The sequence below is a fragment of the Lindgomyces ingoldianus genome, assembly GCF_010093535.1.
Source record: "Lindgomyces ingoldianus strain ATCC 200398 unplaced genomic scaffold BDR25scaffold_24, whole genome shotgun sequence".
In the NCBI taxonomy this organism is placed as follows: Eukaryota; Fungi; Ascomycota; class Dothideomycetes; order Pleosporales; family Lindgomycetaceae; genus Lindgomyces; species Lindgomyces ingoldianus.
In genome coordinates this window covers 365,178-378,021 of record NW_022985185.1, presented here as the reverse complement: position 1 = coordinate 378,021, position 12,844 = coordinate 365,178, and the positions used below count along the sequence as shown (strand labels likewise).

General features: G+C 48.8%; 4 protein-coding genes across 4 annotated transcripts; 1 reads left to right on the top strand and 3 right to left on the bottom strand.

Annotated features, from left to right (window-relative positions):
• Positions 1-199: 199 nt before the first annotated feature.
• BDR25DRAFT_394762 (uncharacterized protein) lies at positions 200-5,225 on the bottom strand (the record flags this gene model as incomplete). The annotated part of the gene is made up of 29 exons (XM_033698329.1): positions 200-619; positions 649-686; positions 715-855; positions 907-1,052; positions 1,100-1,244; positions 1,294-1,363; positions 1,474-1,558; positions 1,609-1,683; positions 1,772-1,836; positions 1,909-2,190; positions 2,232-2,279; positions 2,328-2,446; positions 2,483-2,559; positions 2,601-2,791; positions 2,857-2,875; positions 2,937-3,086; positions 3,121-3,363; positions 3,423-3,486; positions 3,531-3,635; positions 3,676-3,813; positions 3,861-3,883; positions 3,918-4,045; positions 4,085-4,103; positions 4,147-4,230; positions 4,281-4,452; positions 4,506-4,983; positions 5,018-5,054; positions 5,080-5,127; positions 5,157-5,225. The coding sequence occupies 29 exons, from the start codon at positions 5,223-5,225 to the stop codon at positions 531-533; spliced, it is 3,348 nt and encodes a 1,115-aa protein (XP_033545337.1). The 3' UTR covers positions 200-530.
• A 95-nt stretch (positions 5,226-5,320) lies between these two features.
• BDR25DRAFT_357427 (uncharacterized protein) lies at positions 5,321-5,678 on the top strand (the record flags this gene model as incomplete). Its single annotated transcript, XM_033695798.1, has 3 exons — positions 5,321-5,487; positions 5,544-5,587; positions 5,632-5,678. The coding sequence occupies 3 exons, from the start codon at positions 5,321-5,323 to the stop codon at positions 5,676-5,678; spliced, it is 258 nt and encodes an 85-aa protein (XP_033545336.1).
• Positions 5,679-5,684: 6 nt separating this feature from the next.
• On the bottom strand, positions 5,685-8,288 carry BDR25DRAFT_55313 (uncharacterized protein). The gene has a single exon (XM_033698734.1). It carries the CDS (start codon positions 8,233-8,235, stop codon positions 5,728-5,730), a length of 2,508 nt encoding a protein of 835 aa, XP_033545335.1. The 5' UTR covers positions 8,236-8,288; the 3' UTR covers positions 5,685-5,727.
• A 416-nt stretch (positions 8,289-8,704) lies between these two features.
• Positions 8,705-11,359, bottom strand: BDR25DRAFT_231245 (copper-translocating P-t; the record flags this gene model as incomplete). The annotated part of the gene is made up of 1 exon (XM_033685373.1): positions 8,705-11,359. One exon carries the CDS (start codon positions 11,357-11,359, stop codon positions 8,705-8,707), a length of 2,655 nt encoding a protein of 884 aa, XP_033545334.1.
• Positions 11,360-12,844: the final 1,485 nt, after the last annotated feature.

The window sequence follows — 12,844 nt, the reverse complement described above, 5'->3', positions numbered from 1 at the left end:
CACATATTCAACTCAAAGCAATGCTATGCCGGCAACTTCGACGCCCAATTAGAAGCCCAATGCTCCTGTCCACTTCACCGCTTTTGCTAGAAATTATCGTAATATCGAATGATGCTGACAACCTGCAACCTTTTTTGCCTCCTGAACAAAAATGCAGCGGGACGCTTCGCGGCAGTCCCGTCTCAAATCCGTACATATCCACACATGAAGTTGGGAAAATCGGGCCCCAAACTACCGCAAGGCTGAAGGCTGCGGTCCGCGGCCGAATGCACCCGAACCCCTAGCCCACAGACTTCAACCCAAGAGCAAACGCCAGTTGTCTATGCTTCATGCCCTACTGCCTCTTCCTCATTCCGTTCTTATTCCTCCTCGCCGTTGGGCTGCAATTCGAGTTGATCTTGCACCGACCACCCAAGTACAACCCGCTGCATAATACAAAAAAGACGGCAAAATTAACAATATGTACGCCCCTTTGGTTTGGTCAGCTATGGCCCTGCTGTAGAGTGAAGGGGATGTTGCTAGGATCCATGTTAAAGCTGGCTGCAAACTGTGTTCTTCTCCGGTGTTGGGAAAAGCCACAGTTGCCGTTTGGTTGGGTCTGCACGTAGCCGCCGCACCGCTGCGCAAAGCCGGCAGCGTAGGACTGACAGTCTTGGCCTGGCGGGGGTGCGAATACTGCAATCTCACTCGAATTGCATCGGATTGGTACACCACCGATATGTAGGCCCAACATGCCTTCGAGCAGATGTGGAAGGGCCTCCGCCAGTACATCCAACTTTGCCAGAAATCAGGCAGGGCGGTCGGTTTACGGGACCACGACACTGCAGAAACGAACAACTGAAGGGTATGAGAGTACTTCACGACAGCCCTGCATTTACACTTACTCATAGTAAAAACGATCGGCACAAGCGGCGGAATTCATTCGGAGAAAACGCTGCAATCGCTTTGACTGAATCCAAGATAAAAGTGCTCAAACACAATCGCAAAGAGCCAAATGCTTGCAGCAACGTAAGTGTCGCGTGGACACCACGTGGCCTAGTACCAGCAGCACCCTGCCCTGCATTAGCATTGCTCTTGGCTTAATTATAGATGTCTTCACTCGTAGGAGATTGTTCCAGCGAGATTGTCGTAGGGTGTCACGCTCAAGATAGCACCTCAGGAGAACACATTCCAAGAGTAGATCTTTGAGGTTTCTTCTCGCGATTAATAGATCGACCTCATACCCAGGATCGCGCCTGCGCTTGCTGAATCAGGGGAAGTGAGATGGTGAATAGACGCGATTGCATACCAAACTGTCTATTTCTGAGATACCAGAAAGCGAAGGGATTAAAGAGGCTAGTGAAGATATGAAACATGAAAACTCCTACAACGTACGGTGAATCTCTCCACATAGATAGAGCAGCGTGGTGAGCAGCATGGCGAATTCTCCATCGTTTCGTGTTTTCCTGCTAGTGGAGGCGCTCTATAGGTTACTGATAATCCCTTGGATCTCCTTAGTCAATTTCTCATTCTTGGGAGAGGCTCCATCAATTTTCAACAACAAAAGCTGGTCGAAAAGCTCAAAGAGGACCGAAGACGGTTGGTATATAGTGTAACGAATAACTTAACCTGCGATAGCAAGCTTTCGCAGGAACGGGTCGATTTTGAAGACAGCTCCTGAATCAAGTCTATTGGTGGGCTACTCTATAAAAACATCCGCAATTCCGGCCTACTCGCTAATTCTACGCTGATAGTGACTCGCTTTCGCTGCTCTGGGTTTAAACTACCCAACCCTCCCAATTACGGCGCTAGTCATATTGTGAATCTCTAACAAATCGATTATATTCTCAACATAATCTTACTTCCCTTCCAAGGGTGCCTCCTTAGGCTAGCAGAGCTTGGCTGAAAACTGCAATGCAGTTGACTCACAGATGTCCATTTGCTTGACGAAGCTCGTTGGGCCTTGAAATGAGGAAGGAAGAGATTGGCCATCAACGAGGAAGTCATCCTGGACAACTCCAAACTGAATCCTCCGGGGCAAGGTATTCAATAACGTTTTTTTCCCAGCGCCGGAGGCACCCATAAAAGCTATCAACTTTCCCGGCTTAACGTAGCCCTGGATATCTTGAAATAGCTTCCTCTTTCCTTCTTCAATGGGATGGTGTAGTTGACGTTTTGCTAGGTGAAAATCCTGCCATTCTTGGTTACTTCCTTCACTGTGTCATTGTTATCTCTTCCACTACTTAGCTCACCCATGGGATTAAATGCTGTGTTCAGCAGCTGCTGGCCAGTGTGAACATCTTTGGCGTTTTGTCAAGTTCTATAGTTTTCTCAATCATCTTCGGAACTTTTGTTACACGTATAATTGGCGACAGCATCATCATCTTTGTTAGACTTCAGAAGATCTATGCCGAAAGATGTGGGGGAGACGAAAAACACGAAAAAGAGTGCAGATAAATCCAAAGTCCTCCCAAGGGTGAGATTCGGAATAGCTATATGCGACTTGGATATAGTTGGTTCCACTAACCGTAAGCGACCTAGGTATGCTTCGTTGGATAGCGTAAAACTGGTAACGAGGATCTGCATTTGGAATCACTGCAACAACATAGGGCAGAATGCACTAGATTCAAGGTTGTAGGATTTGTTGGCCACCAGGCTTCGAAGGCAAATTGGACTAGATTTATCCATCGGAGCCAAGAAACTATAGTTGCATCTTTCTCGATGAAATCAAGTAGCTCGAGTAGATAATGAGAGCTACAGGCAATTAGCGAATTATTCGAATAAGGAGAGCTCACAACTATGTGAAACACGACTCAGGTAGGATCTCGGAGAGAGTACTTAGCAACGTAAGAAAGACAGGTATATGCACTAGCGAACAATCAGAAATAAATTTATGCTTCGGGAAGACACAAGTGCTTGACTTAGTATTTGTAGCAGGTTTCTTACCCTTGAATCACCATACTAGTGATTCCAGTCGCTGGATCAAGTGAATCAACGAGACTCCGATTGCCCGAAAGAAGGCGTACATGGTCATTGTCAAACGCCATAAAAGTAGAGAGAAATGAGGCACTGAGAAGATATAGGTTGTAGGGTCGACATGAAGTAGACTACGACAACGAAGACAAAAGCTTATATTAGGACCAGAGGTGTATCCACGACTGTCTGGGCGATGGCGTAAGCAGCAAGTCTACAGAACGAGAGGCTCCTGTGCTTGAGAAGGATTGGGTGACTTTCAAAAGCAGCAATAGGCTCAGCAAGAGCAAGCAAGGCGTTAGAGAGAAGAATGAAGAAGATAACAATTCCGCGCGTAAAGACTCCGGCAGTGGTCTTAGGCCGATTGTTGGAGGGAGATCCAACAATGAGGGCCGGAAAGAGAATGTTTCCCTATATACTGACGAGGATTGGCGGTCGCCAACCATAACTAATTTAGTACATGCCATCACCTGATTATAAAACGGCAGGTTAAAGTTCTTTTTTGGTGCTCTTGGTTCTCGTAGCACGGCATTCCTTGGTCATGCGTTTGTTTTTTGTTTGGAATCTGCGATTTCCACCGAATTGTGATGATGCTGTTTGCCGCTAAGAAAAGCTTGCTCAATTTAGGCAGCCGACCCAGGGGTCCACGATTGCCACCTATCTTTGATATGGCGTTCGTGCTCCTCAGGTACAGGGGTTAGTGGATGCGCTGTTGCCTATCACTTTAGTGGTACATACCCGAGACTCTTGTAGTAGACCGCAGCCTTTTCTGCAGGTCCGAAATAGTAGCAGCCTTCATCAGTACGGAGAATCTTGTCGTAGATATCGTACAAAGACTCTCCCGCCTGATATAGCGCATCGCTTGCCGATGTGTTAGCTATATGTGTGAGATTTCGCAAGCTCCATACGTATTCCAGGGCGGTCTTCGCGCCTAGTCGTCTCGCCGAGTAGCCTCAAGACTGAACCGAAGCCTTTGTAACCATGGCCTCTGCAATGCTCGCCCACTTCTTCTCGCCGTCGAATATACCATGAGCAAGCTCATTGCCCACCTTGACATTCGTTGTGTATTCGATCCTGAAAAGCTTTGAAACTACTCGAGGGAGTGTTCGCGCATGATCGCCTTAAGATCCACTCATTTCTCTAGCTCTTTCCTAGTGTTCTTGTCTTCAGAGCAACATTTCCTGTTTCTCTCACCACCAATGCCGCGTTGTCTTCTGGGTCATACAAGAGTTCGCTGCGGTCTGAGGTGACTACATGGTGACTAAAAGTGAGCCAGTCCTAATGAAGCAGGAGCTAGTCCTAAATCATTTACTAGATTCCCCAAGGACCCAAATTCGTCCTCGACGTAGCGTCACGTGTGACAACGTCACGTGCGGCAAGCTTTCCGGCAGCCTGACGCGGGTCTTCAGTGAAAAGGTTGTGGGGAAGAGGTCACAGACTAAAGGCTGTAAAGCCGCCCCAAGACCTATGCCCTTCATGGTAACGCTTTTGATGACGATACTGATATGTCTAGTCTTCTCTTCTTTAGAAGTTTATTTTCGGGTGCAATTAACATGAGGGATATGAGTTTGTTAATTTCTCCCAGCTCGCCTTCAGTGCTAGATGCTGTGGCTACGGTGCTGGTCCTTCCAAATATGCCAGTTCTGTTCCTTGAAAGGACGCGAAATAGATCCTCTTCATTCATCAGTTTCCATGCATTTGGAGCGCGGCCCCCATGGCCCGAAGAAACAGTGCTGATAGCGGCGAATCTTCCACCATCACCCTCGTACTCCGTATCAACAGACTCGGAATAGGGTTCCTCGTATTTCTCGGACAAGACATCTAGAGAAGGCATAGTAGTGTTGAGGTTGGACGAAGAGAACTGGCATGTTGTTAGACCTATCGGCTGTTTCGCCAACACTTGGTGTTGGGTGATTGAATAGCATTGCTCGTCCCCGGGTTGTTGGAGCCAATGTAAAGTTGATATAAACTTGGATTTGCGGGTGTCTCTATCCAGGCTCCTGGTAACCCATCCATATGAAGAGTCGACTGCTCATTGTTTGCGGCCATTGCTTAGACCCAGCACAATCGGTTAGTTTCAATGGTAAGTAAGCTCTACGGGGCTACTCGTAAGACGGAATAGCGTACTGAAGGAGGGAAAACGGTCAGATCAACTCGATATGAGAGGCGTTGATGCTACCATTTTAAAATCTCTGTACAGATACCTGCTTCTCAGGACCCGTGCTGAATCGGGCGGACGCTGCCCAATCCAAAACGGATCCGTGTAGTTCCATGGTAACTCGAGTAGGGGAAAGTAAGTATTAATCAATCTGATTTAAAAAGTCTTTGCTTTGTTAGCTACTTTGGTGCACTTGCACATCACCTGCCAATGCTTCTCCTAATGTTGCTGTCAAATGCCAAGACGGTCGTGGGTCGGTCCACTTTTGTGTCCGAGTATATCGAGAATCGGGGTAAAGAGGGCCTGAAAGAGCGGCTTAGCCTGGGGCCTGCGGGGCACGAGTTGCAACAGCCGGGGACTCGTCCAACCGAGTTGAAGTTCGACATATCCATCTGCGCTAACTACTTTAAGTGGCCGGTCTGGAATTTCACAGATCTAACAATGAGATGGCCGAGGAGTTCCGCGACTTTGCAACACGTGGATGCATGGATAAAAAATGGACCGATGTTGTCACGAGCAAGTGTATTTTGTGCAGCGCCAAGTAGTATATATTATCTCCGTGCTATAGATTTCATCCGAATCGAAGACTATCTACAATACCCCTTACTAACCCCAAATTACTTATCACAGTCGTCGTCCTCCAGTGGCGGACGGGGTGGAATGCTAAAGTCGTCCACACTGTCCGCCCACTGGTTCGATGTCCCGAACGCATCTCTCGCCAATACGGGGGTACTCCAATCTGGCATTCCGGCCTGCCCCGGACTTGGGAAACTCGATGGTATGATTAAAGGTAGTGGTCTTAGCGGAGAGACAAATGGCTGGGAACTGGAAGCCCTACTTGGTGTCTTTGTAGGCGTTGGATCACTAGCGATGAGTTGTGAATGCAGCATTGTTTTCCTAGGAGTCACGATTCGCTTATTTGGAACCATCTGTGTGCCGTCCACCGTTGTAGCCTGGCTCAAATTTGTCATCGATGTGGATGATGGGATACTTCCTGGCCTTGACATAGGCGCTGGAAAGGGAGTTGGTTGATAACCAAATGCTTCTAGTGCATCATGGAGGCTAGATGGTAGTGAAGTTTGGGGTCGAAATTGTGAGTATGATTGCCATTCGCTTTGGAGTTGATGTTCGGCTTTGCTGGAGTGAGAACGCTGAGTTTCTGGGTGCGCAGGGGATGGAGAACGTGGGACTTGGATTAGAAGGCCGTTGAGGTCGGTAGAGACATTGTTATGCTGCGTGAGACGAAGTCGTTTGGTAGGCTCGGCCTCATGAGGCCCTGGACTAGGTTTGGGGTCTTCACCGTTATTGGATAGATCCAGCAACTCCTCATCCATAGATTCTTTCTTAACATGTACTGGAGAAGTAAGGTGACTCTGGGGGCCTGTTCCCGCTTTCATGTTTGCCGGGACATAATATCTTTCAAGCTCTCGCGGGGCATCACCACTACGATCTCCAAGGCTCCAATTCCCTAGCTCTGGTGATAGGTCTCTAGTATTCCAAGCCGCATCCTCTTCCGCATTCGCACATGCCTGATCGATTTGTATTAGAATAGCTTGAGTCTCCGCTCCCACATGCCTAGTTTGGACCAGATGATCGATACCGTGAACCATGGCTTGCGTCTCCGCCCCAATGGCTAGGCTTTTAAAAGAGTCTTGGTGTTCACTCCAAACATCTTCCTCTTCTTCATCAGAGTCTGGAACGATCCCACTTGCGAACCTTCGCTTAGATGGGGTCGTTAGTTTCGAGATCTTCGCTGGTGTTTGAAAGGTTACATTTATACGTTTCGATGGTGTATCTTGGACTGTATTGTTCGATCGCTCTTTCAAAGGTGACCGACTCATATTCTCAGTAAAGGATTGAGTAGACAGGGGTGTATTTGGCGGAGATTGTGAAGAAGCTATTTCCGTGACTCTGCGCCTTTGAGGCGTGGACAAGAGGCTGAATCTTGACTTTTTCGGATTCCGCACAGCCAGCTTTCCATGGGGAGTCCGGGTAGGTTTGATATTCTCCTGGGGTGGTGGATGTCGTGACGTTCGTTTTCTCTTCACTGGGGCGTGAACGATTTGGGTAGGTTGGTACTCGTCGTCCTCATCGTCCTCAAGTGGAAAGATCCCGTGAGCTGCTAAATGTCTCTCATTGACTTCTTCGTCCTCTACATCACTAAGAAGGAAAATCCCGTGGGACACCAATTGGCTCTCTCTGGTTCCTTCATCTGCATCACCGAGTGGAACCCTTCGATGGAGAGCCGAGTGTGCCGCAATATCTTCACCATCTTCTTCGACAGGCCTAAAGACCCCGGGCTGAGGCAGACGTCGCCTAAGAGCAGGATTGTATGTGTCGCTCTCTTCATCGTCGTAGTCTTGAACCGTCATACTCCCAGCAAGATACGGCGGTATCTCCTCACCATTCTCCTCATCCTCCCAGCCAGAACTGAGAGGAATCAAACCAGGTATCATCTGTGTCAGCGTCCTCTGAGAGTCACTCTTCCCCTTCGGCTGTACCCCTTTGCTCCTACCCGCGCCCATCCTCTTCACAGGTTTGAATTCTAGCTCCTTCTCTCCACGTCTTGATTTCCTCCCGCTGACGAGTTGCGTCATTGTGGACTGTGTCCTCCGTCTGAATCTCTTCTCTTCTTCGTCGGATTCAGAGAGTGCGGTCGATTCTACATCGTTCTCGGGTTTGATTGTGGACATCCGCCTATGTTTTGCAGCAGGTGTCTCGGGCGCTGTAACCCCATCCAACACAGGATTTGCTATCACGTCGCTATTGCGCTTCTTCCCCTTCTCCATTAGCATTGTGTTCGCCGTCCTTTCCGTGGTTTGTGATGTGTTTGATTCAGCCCGCTCCACAACTTCTTCTTCTTCTTCTCCTTCTTCTTCTTCTTCTTCTCCTTCTTCTTCTTCTTCTTCTTTCGCTTCCTCATCCGAGTCCTCAACCACGACACGCCTCCTCAACGCCTCCGGTTGAAACGTCAGCTGCTTATACTCGGCCTCCACATTCTTATTCGCCGGCTTCACACGGACTTTCTTCGCTCGATGTGGGAAAACTTTCTGCTTAGGGACCTTTGTTGAATAGTAAACTTTGAAATCTGCACTTTGGTTGCTTGTGCGGGTTCGTGCAGGCATAGTAGTTAAAGTCGATGGCGATGGGGTGGTGATGGGGTGGCGATGGCGATGGCGATGGCGATGGCGAAGACGCGAAGTGAACGCGTTGAGGGGCACTAAGCACGATGTAAGGACGGAAGCGCTTGGACCATCACCCCCTCCACGAATGTTAAGGGAACTGGCACTGACTTGCACGCCTCAGACAGCTGGTGGTGATGTGTCTCTCCGCCATATTTAACTTGGGATTAATCAATTTCTTGCGTTGATGCTCGTTTTTGTCATAAGCCAACTCTGCTGAGCATCGGCGTGAAACGAACATCATTCAGTATAGAAATCTACATTGAAGAATGCTTCAGAGCTATATTTAGGGGTCAATACACGCTTTAGGTTAGGGAAAGAAAATAGAAATGAGAGAAAGGGAAGTCCGATAGACCTCCAACTCCTCTTTTCACACCACATACTTCCAAACCGAACAATACTCTAATTTCGTCTACTCATACTCCATCCCTCGATACTTCTTCCCATAATCCCTCCACCTCAATTGAAACGCAATAAACATTACCGGCAGAACGCTGACCAACTCCCCTAGTCCCGCATATGCGGGCGGAATCCGGAAGGCGACGAAAGCGCCAGCAGCCATGAGAATAGCAACGACGTTGTACACTGCCGACCATCCGAAATTGAACATGATCCTTCTGTAAGCAGCTTTAGATATGTCGAGCAGAATCGGGATATCTTGCAGGCGGGTAGTCATGAGAACGACATCGGAAGCGCTCTTCGCTACATCAGAGCCGTGGTTCATGTGGACGCCGACATCTGCTTGCTTGAGGGCGACAGAGTCGTTTGTACCATCCCCACAAAAGAGAACAACGCGGCCTTCCTTTTGGAGATTGTGAATGTACTCCTGTTTATCACCAGGGTTGAGGCGGCCACAGGCATGATGCTTAGGTATGTTGAGTGTGTGTGCAATCTCATTTACTGCCCCTGCGCTATCGCCACTGATCATATGCACGCTGATGCCGCGATCCGTGAGGAGCCTAATAACCCTCTCTGCGGTAGAGCGTGGGCGATCTTGAAGGCGGAATACTGCGCTCAGCTCTCCGGATACCGTGACGCAGAGAACGCTGTGAGGTGATTCTAGGATGTCCACACCTAGCCAGTAAGGGTTGCCTGCCCGAACCACCGCTTGTGTTTGTTTACAGGTCCCTATAACACCATTCCCCGGGAGACTGGTGATTCCGACCATTTTCGCTGGCTTTATGAACCCTTCGCCGCTAGACGAATTTTTGTCGAGCCATTTGAATACGGCAGCAGCAACAGGATGTTTGACATCTACCAGTAGGCCCAATATCATACTCTTTACTTCTCTCTCCTTGGGACCATGAAAAATTGCTTCGACAACTGTGAGATCACCTGTCGTGAGCGTACCAGTCTTGTCAAAGATAATGTCCGTAGCATTTCGAGCGACCTCAAGCTTCTGTGGATCTCTGAAGATGATTCCAAAGCGCGCTGACACACCGCCTGCAATTAGAACCACCATAGGAACGGCAAGTCCAATTGCGCATGGGCATGAGACGATGATCGTTGCGATGGCATAGGTAATAGCTCTAATGACAGCATCCCTCCAGAGTCGGCGATTGCCATACCTCTCTAAGCAGATCCAGATTACGAAAACAATTGTGCCGATGGCCATAATTGCCGGGACGAACCAGCCAGCGATACGGTCAGCGAGTGCCTGAACCTTGGGTTTCGAGAGCTCTGCACTTTCAACCATCGCCGCAATTTTGCTAATGGAGTTTTCATGTGGGAGAGCAGTCAGAGTGACAGTGAGCTCGCCGCTTCCATTAGTTGTGCCAGCGGACACAGTGTGCCCTAGGCCTTTAGCAACCGGGATTGATTCACCTGTCATGACCGACTCATCAACTTCTGAACCTCCATAGATTACCTTCCCATCAGTCACAATCCTAGTGTGTGGTGGAACCTTGAAGCTGTCGCCATATTGAAGGAGTCGGGCATCGATTTTACGGGCCTCCCTCGGCTGTGCTTGTCCTGGAACAACAAGAAGAGCGTGCTCTGCCTGGAGGGAACGGAATGAGACCGCTTTCGCAGCCCTCAGGCGAGCAAATTCGTTGACAACGCGACCAAAAAGGATAAGCGTGACTAATAAGGTCGATGTCTCAAAAAATGACCCTGTCTCTAGCGGGTGACGTCGAATTTGAAAGACGTACGATACAACGCTGAACACATAAGCTGTTGTCGTGCTGAATGCAACTAAGAAATCCATTTCGAAGGAGCGAGAATGTATAAGAGATTTGAAGGCGCTTGGTACAAACTCCTTGACCGCAATGATCTGAACAATCGTCGCCAGGGCCAGTGATACGTGAGCGTACGCCATATTGTTCTGATTGAGCGGCGCCCAAGCCATAACCAGGACCGGGATGGTGAAAAAAAGGCTGATAAGGAACATGATGCAGGCTTGCTTTGTTTGGTCCGCTCCTACCGCTAGAATAGGATGACTGCAGGGATGGGCTAGTTGCAGGTGCTGTCCTGAAGCAAGTTGCTGGTAATATTCAAAGACATCACGGGCTCCAATAAGGTTCGCGTCGTAGTGAATTCGAACAGTGTGCTGAAATAAACCAGGTCCTTCACTCTTCTCACTGTCAAGTGAATGAGGAGGGCGGTTGAAGCGACTGGCTTCGGGAGGGACAGTGCTGTTGCGCCCACTGAAGAGCATGGAAGGGCTCCAAAATTGCCTCGTTCCAGATTCGATGAGGGTGACACCATAAGGTTTCCCAGCTTCACAAATCTGCCTTGGATCATTGACCAGAACCTCCAAGATCTGGCCTTCGGGTTGGTCATGTTTCTCGAAAGTATATCCCGTCACCCTGGTTAGGCGAGATATTGCTGCGGAAATAGACAGTCGACTTGTGTCTAAATCGAACTCGACCCTCGCCAGCACAATATTGACTTGGTGATCTTTGATAGCTGGTATGTGTCGAAAGGCCTTCGAGATCCCCGACTCGCAACACCCACACTTGAGGCCACTAATTGTCAACACAACTCGTTCAAAGGTTGCCGGCCCTCGTTCGACATCTGCGACATCTTCCGGATACGCTTCTCCCTCTTTCAGCAGGCCTTTATCCATTAGAGGCGTTTTAGAGCAGCAAGTACTCGAAGACTGACTTGTGCTAGTGGTCGTGCAGCAGCTCGTAGTACGATTGACGTTTTCAGAGTGTTGATGCAAGTTCCCGTCGTGCGAGCTTCCGTGACGGTGCATAAGACTCGACTTCAGCAGCTTCGCAGGTGTACAGCAGGATATCGACCCGGCAGCCCGATCACAACAGCTGGATTGTCGTTCAGCGCATAGTACTTTCTCCTCGCGGTTGATAGTCTCCAGGCTTGGTTTTGAGAGGCTTGAGTTTGATTTCGTTTGAATAGCGATAGAGACTTGATTATGGTCCGCGTCGGTTATAGTACTGGATGCTGCGGTATCGATATTTGTTGACGATTGTGGTGTGGGAAGAGATGGTACGCGGAAGGCCTTCTTTGAGGATGGAGGAACTTGTTCACCATCTGTGCTGGATTGCTCTTTCCCTCCGGTTGAACCTTGGCAACAACCCTTTGATGAACAGCAAGCACGTTCTTCGTAAGCCATAGTTTTGGATGCCCGCGGCCGGAAAATTTCAATTCTTTGAGGTTATAGAAGGCTGACGTGAACAAGGGGTAAGATGTGGCTCAAGTTACCTCTCGTCTTCGTCGAGCTCCTCGAGGCTCAGTTTGCAGTACTTTTTTCGGAGCCTTTTATTGTCTTGATATGATTTCTAAAATGCTTTTCACGCTTGAAATGCAAGGGCCGACGAGCCTAAGGTGAACAAGTCACCGGCGATTTTGGGAGCAAGTTCAGAGACACGACTAGGTTACGCTTTTAAAAGAGGATGCTGTCTAGTTTGGGAGTACTTGGGTAGAAGACGGCAAAGTTGGTCTTGTTTCCCAGTCAGACATCACACCCTAAAGTATTTACAAAGTGTGGACCCATGACAATGGTCCGTGGTGCACAATGTGACGGTGCTTGCATATCCGAGAATTCATTGGACCGATGGTGAATCTCCTAGACTGATTGGGGTTGAAGGGTGACCCTCGTCACTGAATGGTGACATATCGAAATGCATGAAGGCGCGGGGAGGTAACGCTTGTCCCATTTGACAATTCTACAGGGAGATGACCACCCGCAGCACAGATAATGAGCGAGCCAGAACCTTCCATAGCAGGTAGTTTGATATCCTAATGTGCACCCAAACAATTTCCTTTCCCGTTCAAGGAACTGAGCTGCTCACGCTCCAGCCTGAACTGTGGCTGTGCTTGAGTGAGCGCATCCTAAGCCGGGACTAAGCCGCTTATTAGAACTAAGTTTTAGGCCCTGTATGTAACAGGGGAGGTTAAAACTAGGGTCCTTACTCTGCCTTAAAGGGCCTATTTCCAGTCCTGCTAGTCTGCCAGGTTTAAATAGAAAATTGGCTAAGAACGATCTGCGCCACTGCATTATCCATGCAAGGGTAAATCCACAAGTGGTTAGTATGTTCTGTCAGTTTAGTGTACGGAGCTTATAAAGGGGCAGGTCTGTAGTAATTCA